This window comes from Colletotrichum paranaense (assembly GCF_030867605.1).
Source record: "Colletotrichum paranaense strain IMI 384185 chromosome Unknown Scaffold_1.1, whole genome shotgun sequence".
Classification (NCBI taxonomy): Eukaryota; Fungi; Ascomycota; class Sordariomycetes; order Glomerellales; family Glomerellaceae; genus Colletotrichum; species Colletotrichum paranaense.
In genome coordinates, this window is record NW_026848959.1 from 5,078,600 (window position 1) to 5,090,444 (window position 11,845).

The following is an 11,845-nucleotide window of genomic DNA, read 5'->3' on the forward strand; positions in this document are numbered from 1 at the left end:
ATAAGAGCTTCTTTGTCCTAGACGAGTCTGTAAGACGTCTACCGTGATATCATTCATGTGCATCATATCCTCTATTTACTACGGAGTATTGTTGCCACTATTCACTCAGTCAAGTGAAGGCAGAATTAGAGGAGACTCATTTGGCCATTGATGACCTAATCATTAGGGTCCTTCGCGCCACAATCATGCGCCACAGAGGCGGCTGCCTTGCCATGTGGCTGGTGGCCCCTTGTCATCCTCTCCACTCCCAAGACAACCACGCTTCGGAGCCTCACGAGTCTTGACGGTGATTGTGCAAGTACAACCATTCAAGTCCAGTCTTGAGATCGAAAGATCTAATGATGCGTCCAACTTCAATCTTCCGAATCTTTCAAGACGCAAACTTGCCGCTTCACTCTTGAACCGTAGCCTAAGGCGGTTTGATCAACCAACTTTAGCGATGTTAGTGGGCAGCGTTCAAGGAATACCATGTGCAATGATGCAAGAATGCAAGTCCAAAGAGTCGAAACGTACCATAAAAGGCTCGAAAGGGACTTTCGGTCCATTAGGCTGGTTCGCGGCTCAAAGGATTTCAGGCGACGCAGGCAGCAACCCCCCGGCCTAGAACCATGCCGCATAACACAAGCCCAGAACCCCGCAGATCTCGGTGTCTTCCTCCATTTTACTGAATCCTATCAAGGTTATCGATAGGACTTTGACTCACAGATGGTCTTGTTCCCGTCAATCCGATGCGTTTCCGGGAGCCGATGACTCTTGACGGCCGTCCGAGCGGGGTACGGCTGCCTACCTATGTCCTGCCGGCTCCCGAAATTCTAGGCAGGCTATCACGGGCTGAGGCATGCTAAAACATCTTGAGGCCTTGGGTTCTCAGTATAAAGAGCCTCGAGATCTAAAGATATCTGGCCTGAAGAAAAGAAACCATCTTCTCAACTCCCACAGACTCCACTCCTTGAAAACCCTCAAGACCTTTTCATCAAGGCCTCCACAATTCACAATGGCACGCACCAGGCAAACCGCCCCCGGCCCGGGCCAATATTCAGTTCAGCAGCCCCTTGATGAAGAGGACCAGGAGGAGATCAATGGAGTCCTCACCGAGGAAGACAAGAAACGTCGCGAGGAACTTGAGAAGGCACCCATGCAGATCGAGGTCAAGCACCTGGAGAAGCGGTGGACAAAGAAGGGACACCCATACATCACCGAACCAAAGGAAGACGAGGACATTCCCCAAGAGAAGATCAATTGGTACGAGAAGTATGCACTCTGCGTAAGTACTCCTCCCCACCACTAGCTACCTTCTCCTCTCACACAGACGCATTCAGATTACGCGCCAGTATGACGGCCAGAACAAGTACATCTGCCGTACCTCACTTGAGGTCAACTCTCCCGGACTCAAGAATATCTTAGGAGACGTCATTGGCAGCAAATATCCTGGCCAATCCTACCTGACTTCCAATATCACCGTCGACTTCCCTCCCCGTAGTCTCTACCACTACCGTCAGGAGCTAGCCGACACCGCTGTCGACCACGAACCCGGTTCCGATGAAGCCAGGCACCTCCCCCTGCTGCTCAGCTTTATTGACGAGGAGTTCCACGATGCCATTGTCGAGGGCGCAAACCTTCTTGAGCAGGGCTTGATGAGCTACGAGCACCTCTGGACCATCTTCCGTCCAGGGTGCCTCGTCTACGCTACTAGGATGAGCCAGGCCCGCGTGTACAAGCTCAATAGCTACCAGTATACCTGCGGCCAATGTCCCGGTCTCCAGCTGAGCGTCGAGTTTGTCGACTTTGACGGTGACGACTTTGGCACGAGATACGATTCCCTCTTGATTCCCGCCTTCTCTGGAGCCTCGCCAATCGCCTCTCTCAACGCCCTTCCTTTGGCGCAACACCCTGACCCCGACGCCGTTTCGCGCCTCCTTACTGAGCGCGGTCGACGATGGGAGGCTCTCGCCGGCCAGAATTTCCGTCAGTACAAGGGCGTAGCGTTGGACCCCCGCAATCGCCGCTTCAACATTGATGGCCGGGTCATGGTCGACGCCGAGACTCACCACCGCATCATGGCCGACTACGCCTTCAACGTCAGCTCGTTTCCCAAGGCAGCAGGCCGGAAGCGGAAGCAGGACGATGAGAGCGACGACATGGAACTCGTTCCAAAGGAAACTGCCGAGTTTGCGCCTCTGACGGACGAGGAATGTCTGCTGGCCAGCCCCATGGTCCGCGGCTTCAGCTTCACCGAGAAGAAGTTCCTCGACTTCTTCGTCGACAAGATCAGCCCAATCGAGTGGAACACGCAATGCTTCGAGCAGCTCGTCCTTCCAGACTCCCAAAAGGAGCTTGTGCAGGCTCTTGTCGCGGAGCATACCGCCCGGACCACCGATCCAAACTCATCAGCGTTTGATGACATTGTCAAGGGCAAGGGTAAGGGCCTCATTCTCGTCTTGCATGGTCCTCCTGGCGTGGGAAAGACCTTGACGGCGGAGTGCGTGGCCGAGTTCAGCCGTCGGCCGCTGTACATTGTCTCCTCGGGCGACCTCGGTACCTCGTCAGAGGTCCTAGACGATAAGCTAACCAAGACGCTCGATCTGGCGAGTACCTGGAAGGCGGTGCTCCTCATAGATGAGGCCGACGTCTTCCTCGAGCGTCGATCACTGCACGATATGGAGCGCAACAGTCTCGTGTCCATCTTCCTGCGCACACTCGAGTACTACAGCGGCATTCTCTTCATGACGACGAACCGCGTACGGACCTTTGACGACGCCTTCAAGAGTCGCATCCACGTGCCCCTCAAGTATGACGACCTGCCGCGAGAGAGCCGGTTGAAGGTGTGGAAGAACTTTTTGGGCAACGTCGAGGGCGGTGTCGACATTGACGAGGACGGGTATGAGAAGCTTGCCGGGGGCAAGTTGAACGGGCGGCAGATCAAGAACGTGGTTCGGACGGCCAAGAGTTTGGCTGCGCACAAGAAGCGGAGATTGGATTGTGAGCAGCTGCAGCAGGTTGTGGATATCCAGATGACGTTTGAGAGGGAGCTGGACAGTGTGGATGGTGACATTGATGTGGTTGTGCGATAGAGAGAGGGGACTCGGAGTCGGTGTAAACGGGAGCGGAAGCCCACGGGAGCCAACGGGATCGGCACGTTGGGGGAGGGCATGTTGGTGACCTGTGCTGATGGGTTTTCCGGGGGAGCAATAAGATTAAGTTCGCTTTCTGTCATCTCCGCATTCTTGACTCCGCAGTCGTTGAACTGAAGACGTGCGATGTTGTTTGTTACCAGTGAGGAGCCAACGGCTCGCGCGAAGCCCCCAGAAACAAACAGGGTAATGAGAGTCGAGACTCGGGACGCAAACGCAAACATCGCTGGTCAAAGATAACATGGCAACCAACAAGAATATGACCCCACAGCTAGATGAATGGACGGGTAGATACTAACGAACGTCAAGGGGATAGGCGACAAACATACCTGATTCTGCAATGAAGGTGGCGGAGTCCATCTTTTTTTGGACTGTCGTCCCGGTAGACAAACGCAATGCCAGGTGCCCTGAAAGGTTCGATTTGTTGGTCGTATCCTTTACGGGTTCATCGCCGCTGGGTCGTAATTATGATGGCGGCTGTCAGCAAACCTGACGACATCGCTCACCTCTGTACTACTATAGCACCTTTCGTTCTGTCCCAAGATTAATACGACGACTGTGGGAGTTCGTGATCGAGTAGCGCTTTCTTGTTGTCAAGGCAAGCTGGACGCTTCCCAAGAGTCGCTTGCAATCTTCCAATCCCAGTCCTTCTTTCCCCGTATTCACATTCCGACCCTAGATTCCTGAGCATGAAGCTTTCAAGTAAGTGTGCCCAATGACTCTCGGCAGATCTCAATATTGCTCCAAGCTGAAGGCACCTCAGCTCAGCCCAGACTTGCATCTCTACCGAAAGAGCCCTAGACCCAAAGGCGGCTCACACGCTTGTGGCGCCCCCCTCACGAGGACTCGAGGACCGGCAAACCCGCCAGAGCCAATCGCGCGAGACGCACAACCAGTTAGCGTGTATGATACCGTGCCGCCGGGTCACGCCAAGCGGACGCCCTGTGTCTCGTTGGTCTGGGGAGATTAGGTGCCTCCTTTTCTTGGGTTGGGTGAAGTTTGGGTGAAAGCTGGCAAGCTGGGTGAAGTTGGGTGTGTTGGCCCTGCCCCCCCCCCCCCCTTTGGGAAACTAAACTCCAGCTCCGGGGCGGTTTGGCTTGAGACGGGGTGGCTGAAAGGCTTTGAACCCATCTAGACTGCAAACAGACTAAGCGAATTGCAAGGGTGAAACTGTGAGTCGTTGACGCGATTGGTTCGGAGACGAGTTGTCATGGCATGTCGTGCTCAGTCTAGATCTCTCCCTACTTCAGAGGTGAACAAGTCATGAGCCGTCGATGCTCGGAGCTTCCTGTCTCCCTCCTTTCACCTTAGGTAGGCCCGGTAAAGGCGGTAATGACAGGCATGGGGAAGCCCTGGCCCCATGTTCTTGGAAGGACAAGGTCTGCGGGAGCATTCCCTTGTCCACGCCCTGGCTCAGATGCCGATTCAATGGCTCGATTTGGTCCAACTAATTCCCGAAACTGCGGTCAGCAAACGATTGCTGTCTTATTAGACTGGGTCGAGACATGCCACTCCAAACAGAACACCGTCATATGCTTTGCCTGGACGGCGCGGATAAGCGGTCAATGAGTTTGACTACGTCCAACTCGCTTCCACACTAGTTTCCCCGGCAGGCACAAGCACGTTTTCGAACCTCCTTGGCGCAAACGTGGGCAATATTGATATATCAGGGCTGTAATCCTTCCTGTTGGCATATTCTGTGCTTCTCCATATCCAACGTCCGGGCAGAGCATCTTGACAGAGTGTGAGAAAAGTCCTTGCATGGCCCGCAATGATTTTGGAGCAAGGAGGAGTACGCCACATGCCGCCTTCAACATGCATTTTACTCATTTGACAGCTGCGCCTTCTTCTGCCTCCCCATCTACGACGAGGGACTATCCAAAGATAGATGTTGAGCTTTCGGTCATTCCTTGCTCTGGCAGTGAGGGTTTATGGACGCTGGAAAGGCACGTGCATCCAAGGCAATGGAGCCAAGCGCGGAAGACATATGATACGTGTTTGATTGTCTTTCTTGAGTTCTTCACGTATGTCGACCTCGTCTTACTGTCTGGGGATCACAGCTGACTCTGTCTAGTACTATGATCAGCACCGCAGGAGTATGCTCTCCTCAGTTTCCTTCCACCTGAATAATTATGTATGGATGCTGATATTTTCAATAGTCACCGGTTGCTGGACACATTTACGGCGATCTCAATCTGAGCCCAGTTGCAGCGACTTGCATTTTCGTTTCAACGTAAGCGAGATGGAAGAAGGGGCCCTTTTTCCACTACTCAGATCACTCACATTGCCACATAGATATCTCATCGGCCAGACCATCGGAGGACTCTTCTTCCCACCTTGGTCAGAGTCCTTTGGCCGTAAGAGACTCTACGTAATCAGCACCGGCCTATACAGCCTGTCGTGCATTCTCGTCGGCAAGGTGCCCACAATTCCTGGCATCGTTGTCGGTCGTTTCATCGGTGGACTGTTATCGTCTGTCCCTACCATTGTTGCCACGGGCAGCATCGAAGATCTTTGGGACACCAATGCGCGGGTATGGTGGCTGTACTGGTGGTCACTAGTCGCGAACCTCGGGATATTGACAGGGCCGGTCTTCAGTGACTTGGTCATGAGAAGTACTCACTGGTAAGACTATGATGTCTGGCTCAGCTTGAGTGTACTATAACTGATCATGGACTCCATAGGACGTGGGTGTTTTACACTGCGGCCATAGTCACAGCATGCGTCACGATGCTGCTCCTCACAATCAGGGAGTCTCGTCCCTCCGTCGTACTAGCGAGGGCTCAGGCACTCACCGAAGTCCAAGGCCTGAATACCAACACCACCTCACCGGACAAGGTTTTCCCTTCGACTCACGAGAAGCTCGACCTCCTCCGCCCCCTCCGACTCTTCTTCACCGAGCCAATAGTCTGCCTCGCCGCAGTCATCAGCGCCATCGCCTTTGGGCTCGTCTACCTCTTCACCGAGGTCCTACCCCTTGTCTACGTCGACATGGGCTTTAACGATGCATCGATGAACTTACCCTTTCTCCCTCTTGCAATCGGTATGGTCTTCAGCGCACTCACACGTCTCTACGATCGTCGGGTCCTTGCCGAGAGGATGTCAAGATCGCTACCACTCACACCCGAGTCGAAATTCGCGGGCTTCATCATCGGAGCGCCGTTGTTGGCTGTCGGTCTTTGGTCATTTGCCTGGACTATACCGCCCTACACGACATCAGCACACTGGGCTATCCCGACGATAGCACTCGTACCCATAGGCTACGCAGTCAACGAGTTTGACTACGTGCTGGCTGGGTATCTCACCGACTGCTATCATACATACTCGGCCAGCAGCTACGCTTGCATGTCACTCTCACGTTCAACTTGTAGTGCAACGTTTCCTCTCTTCGGACGAGTACTGTTTGACTCCTTAGGCTTCAACGTCGCAACTTCCGTGTTTGCAACTCTGGCCACGGTTCTGTGTGCTGTACCTCCATTGTTGTTGAGGTACGGGGGTACACTTAGAGCCAAAAGCGCGTTCGCGAGCAAGGATTCGAGAGACCTGGCTAGCTTGTGAGGGGGTACTGACCCCTTTTCGTGTACATATTCATACAAAACTTACATACGACGTTTACCAATATACAAGTATTCAGAGTACAGTTCAGAACGGAATCCGTGATTGTTGCAATAGCGGGAGCACAAGTGAGCATGAAGCATACTATTGCTATTACGACTAACTAGAGCTATCGGGAAACTATGACATGATACAACCCCTCGTGAGATCGAGGAATGCAGACAATACAGCCGGATGAAGCTGCATGAGACTCTTATTGAATTATCAATGCCCGTTGGTAGCTCCGTTTCTGTGACCATTCGAAGAAGGAACGAGGCCCTTTGTCGAGTAACCCAAGGGCATGCCAACCAGGTACTTCTGCTTGCTCGTAGGTGTACCATCCGCAGCCTGACCTTGGGCACCTAGAATGTGAACCTGGGCGTCCTGCTGGAACACAAGGATGATGTCGGAACCTCCAAACTCAAAGTGAGATATCTCGTCGCCCTTATTGATGTTCACATTCGGCTGAATCGGGTATTGCTGTCCCGGTCCAGGCTGCCACTTGAGATTGACCGACGAAACCTGGGCCATACCGATGGGCAGCACAGCGACGTAGCCGAGAAGAGGGTTTTTGATGATGACGCAACCGCGGGCTTGGAGAAACTGGTACCCAGCCTCGTCGGGCATGCTGAGGGTGCTGTTTTCTCCATCACCCTCATTTTTTGCTTGGGCGTCTGGTGAAGTGTAGCTACGATGAGGCTTCAGCTTGCCGGTTTCGGGATCGACGATGACCTGCAAGTATGCCAGGCCCTTGATCACGTTGGCCTCGACGACAGTTCCAGCCACAGGTGCTTGTTGGCGATGGTAATCGTAGGTGTTGAGGTATGCATGCATAAAGGTGCCGCCCTCGAATTTGTCGGCGTACTGACTGCCGGCGAGGAGGTCTTTGATGTTCCAAGGCACGTCTTTGATCGTGATATCGTTGTTCTGATCAACGGGCCAGGCTCCGTCGAAAGTGCAATCGGCGGGGTAGACCACGAGACGGTTATAGTCTACATCCGAGGGTTCACCCGCGCTGATGGGTCTCTGGCCAGGCTTCAGAAAGCGAGCAAAGAGCTGGTTGAAATTCTTCCAACCCCCGGGCGGCACGATTGCCTCATCGTAGTTGTATCGGGGTGAGTCTTGGAAAGTCTGGATTGCTGCGGCATTGATCGAGCTGCTGGTGTCCATCCAGCTTCCAACCTTGTTGGCAAAGTCGATTGTCCATTGGCTCAGTGGCAGGGGAGCCTGCCCGACAGCGCTCGGGGTGATGGGTGTCGAGTATGGGGGAATGTTGATGGGGCTCTGGTCGAGAATAAAGTAGAGAACGCAGAACGTGTTGTAGATGAGCTTTCCGCTGCAAATTTCCGAAGGCACCCAGTTCAGCATGGCACTGAGGAAGCGGAGAAAGGTGTCAGCGTCCTTGATCCCCCAATCGCGCAGCTGCGGAATGTTTCGGGCAGTTGCTGCGTTCACGGCCTCTTGCAAGAGGGTCAGATTGCCATCGAGTATATTTTCGACGAGGCTGGTTTGTATCCATGGGTCTACTTTGGAAGATAGAGGGAAAGGGGCGGGATCGGGCGGTGAAGATTTCGGAAACATGGCTGCGTTGAGATTGTGATGGAGAAGATCAGTCTGGATTTGAAGATAGTAAGTTAGCTCAAGCAACTTTGGGTGAGGAATGAAAGAAGAAAGATGCCACAAAGCCAAGTTTCGTCAATACTTTATAACCCTCGAGGCAAGTAGCTCTCTCGAGCGGTGCCGAGCTTAGAAATGCGATTGCAGAGAGAAGAATCACAAGACTGCTTCAGCTGATGCTACTAGATGCTGATTTTGCGATGTTTGCATTCCGAATCTCTCGTGTGTGGACCATTTGCTACCGGTATTCCTTCTCATCGATCCATTGTGAGACAGAGCTGAAAGCCACGTACTCAAAGAAGTGATGCCTAGACTGCAAACATCACCGCGGTGCTTGAGCTGTGGTACTTGAGCTGAAGGTAGTAGAATGCACATCGCTCATCTACCGAATGCCGGGAACATCATGATTCGCATGGCTTTTGCTAGAACGGCCCAACCGCTGATGTTCTCTTCGTCGGGTGAGTGAACGCGGCATGTTGGTGGTTCGTCCCCAGACTCGAGACATGTGCCATTGCCTCAGCTCCAATTAGGGCTGAGACAGCGGGCGGCAAGTAAGAGCTCCCGCGGCTGGAGTAGGACTTATGTGCTTTGCTTTGAGTTCTGTGGATGGACCAGATCGAAGGGACACTCAGGGTCTGGATGCTCTGTAGCACGAGCTCTTATGTCAGTCCCGGATCGCTTACCCTGTAGAATTGATGTGGTCGATATACTCTTGTTCTTCGATAACTGAGGTGAGAGACCAAGAGCTCCCGTGTAGGAGACGCAGCTGCCACGAGCCGATCGTCTGGAGTTAAGTTCTGGAAGGCTCCACAAAGTTTGCCGCAGATAATAACGTGGCTCGTGTTCTAGGTACATCAAGGTACCCTATTTTAGGAGGCGAGTATTGAAAGACGGTCATGCTGCGTTGGTACATGTGCTAGAGCATTGCCCTCGGCCTCCGATATTGCAGCCAAGCTCTGTTTGGTGCTGCAAAAAACGCTCACCATAGAATTCCGCAGCGGGTACGCTTGGTCATGCTACCGGAAGACATACCAGGCACCAGTATTCCAGAAATCATCTGTGATGAAATGGTCAAGAATGGATTCCACTTCCCCTTGAGTAACCTCACTTGAGCTAAATGATGATCAGATCAATGCTTTAGTGGGCAAGACCTATGGGCTTACAGTCCTTCGGTACTGATTTTCAGTAGGATGTTCGTGTCCATTTTGGTCAAGCAATGCCAAAATGTGTGGGCTGGGAGTCTGGTCAGGTAAAGGTACCTAAAGTAAGTCTGCAGTGGTACTTCTGGGTCAACGTGAAGCAGCAGAGGCACTTGCTTTGGGATAGGGGCTCCCAAGCCGCTCTAACAGTTCTCCTGCCGCGTCAAATTGTTATCGAAGGCGGGAACGATTCTGAATGCTTCTTCATGGCCGAAATAGGGACGAACCCAGCGAAGGGTTCCTGAAGCCGGGGGAGAAAGAGAATTACTGAACCTACTATTGCCAATAGATCGTGGTTGCCCCTGGGAGTCGGAGCCATCCAGATGAGTAGAGGCTCGAGAAACGAGGCGACCGTGGTTCATTCTATCATCCCCAAGATCTCATAGTCCTGACACCAGACTTGGCATGATGGTGGTGAAGTCTGGCCTACCTGGGAAATACGTTTGGCACTGTCCGCAACTTTCCGTTATCACAACAAAGCTTCAGATGTGGCTTTTAGAAGAACACCCGGCAAACTACTGAACGGGGAGTTCTACCATTTGAATACGAGGTACATGTCATCAACGCATGACTAAGAATGTCACGGGCACAGGGTGGTGAATAGTACTAGGCTCATGTTATGTATTGATCTTGGTAAGGTGCTGTTCTGAACACATAACTTAGAATAACAGAGATCGACAGGCTAAATGGACCCATAACGACGTTACCTTGCATCCGGTTGCTCCCGGGGCACTTCTTCTGCACAGTTTTATCCCTAGGAAATGACAGGCAGTGTCAAGTAATGACATGAGTGCCTCAGAAGTGGTCATGTTCTCTCATCGCTTTTGAGAAATGGATCCCACTAGCCTTACTGGGACCCCATAGGTGTGTCACAGTCCTTATCATGGAAGCACCAGACTTCACTTACGTGCAAGTCATTGGCTGTCAACGTTGTCCTTCCCCATTCGGAGTCAAGGCCTCATATGTTTTCGTTTGTGGCCAAGTCGGGCAACTTCGACATGCCGCACGGCCCTTTCTGTGAAGACAGATGAAATACAGACGGACAAATGGATTTCGTCCATGCCGAAAGAGGTTGATTTCAACTTGATCATGTACTTATGGCAGGCTAAATTCAAAGTAGGCGATACGTAGTCTGTAACAACCCACGGTTCGCTTGCTGGTAATTGCCCGAGGAAGGATGAAGCCGATTGGCCATGAACATCAAGATGCCTGTCAACTGCACTCTAAACTTCTGCTTCCCCATACCGCCGGATTTATTATTCCATGCCAGGGCTACCCTTTTCTCTGTTTAGAAATACTGCTGCCTTGTGCGGAGACGGTACAAAATGCTGCTGCCTTGAGGGTGGAGGATAATGTAGTAGGTCGCGGGCCTTTAGGCGCGCTTAACGCAAGGCGACAATTGCCACTCTGGGATATAGATGGTCCACATTTAGTAACTCTTCAAATTACTGTAGGGCTTTGCGGCAGGATCATTTGGCACATATGGATTATGTCTCCATGAGACGCGAGGCTACGGAAATACCGGCCTAGAAGTCTTAATGGTCTTCGTTTTAGACTCAAAGTTGGGACTGAATCATGAGCCATAGTTTCATGGACAGTGAATTGACTCCGCGTCACACCTTTAGCTCATTCCAATCTACTGCCAAGTCAGAGCAAGTGATCTTGATCTGATTGTATCTTCCATGGAAAAAGTCGGGACAAACATAAAATCAAGAACCACCATTGGGGTAATTATGACAAACTCAGATGCAATTGGCCAAGTGCTTGTCGTTCATGCAGGGGGCAGAATGCAAAGAGACTTCATCTGGAGCTCAGCCCTCCTTGAGCCAGGGAGGCGCCCATCGCCTTTCCGCTCTAGGGATGTATTAACCTGTTGCCTAACTGTTGGTTCCACGATTAATTCGTCGTAAAACTTTACGAACCACACTTTTTCCACACCAACGGCTACTCCTGGTTCACCAGCATCCACGTGCGTCCATACGCAAGTGAGCAGCACTATCGTCGTAAAAGGAGGTTTCACTCAAGCCATTGACGGCTGCCGAGTTGTGGCGAAGCTGTCAATGGGAGATCGACTCAGTGTCATTATAGCCAATCTTGGAAACCCGATACGAATGGGGAGGCAGCCAGGCCACAGGTGATGAGTTAAGTGACTAGCCGCTTGATGGGGTTGATCCCAAAGAGTGTCTAGCATCATGTCCCGTACCTCCATAGGTCTAATTCTAAAACCTAAAGAATGGGTTTGTGACGATGATTTGTCGAGTCAGGAGAGATGATCCATGGTACAGGCCAGCAAGGTACATCTAG

At 52.2% G+C, this 11,845-nt stretch overlaps 3 protein-coding genes across 3 annotated transcripts; 2 read left to right on the plus strand and 1 right to left on the minus strand.

Annotated features, from left to right (window-relative positions):
• Positions 1–994: 994 nt before the first annotated feature.
• CPAR01_01764 (AAA family ATPase) lies at positions 995–3,071 on the plus strand (the record flags this gene model as incomplete). Its single annotated transcript, XM_060486052.1, has 2 exons — positions 995–1,264; positions 1,320–3,071. 2 exons carry the CDS (start codon positions 995–997, stop codon positions 3,069–3,071), a joined length of 2,022 nt encoding a protein of 673 aa, XP_060356909.1.
• Positions 3,072–4,946: 1,875 nt separating this feature from the next.
• Positions 4,947–6,689, plus strand: CPAR01_01765 (fluconazole resistance protein 1; the record flags this gene model as incomplete). Its single annotated transcript, XM_060486053.1, has 5 exons — positions 4,947–5,155; positions 5,206–5,227; positions 5,291–5,364; positions 5,427–5,756; positions 5,816–6,689. The coding sequence occupies 5 exons, from the start codon at positions 4,947–4,949 to the stop codon at positions 6,687–6,689; spliced, it is 1,509 nt and encodes a 502-aa protein (XP_060356910.1).
• Positions 6,690–6,950: 261 nt separating this feature from the next.
• On the minus strand, positions 6,951–8,306 carry CPAR01_01766 (uncharacterized protein; the record flags this gene model as incomplete). Its single annotated transcript, XM_060486054.1, has 1 exon — positions 6,951–8,306. One exon carries the CDS (start codon positions 8,304–8,306, stop codon positions 6,951–6,953), a length of 1,356 nt encoding a protein of 451 aa, XP_060356911.1.
• Between the last annotated feature and the right edge of the window lie 3,539 nt (positions 8,307–11,845).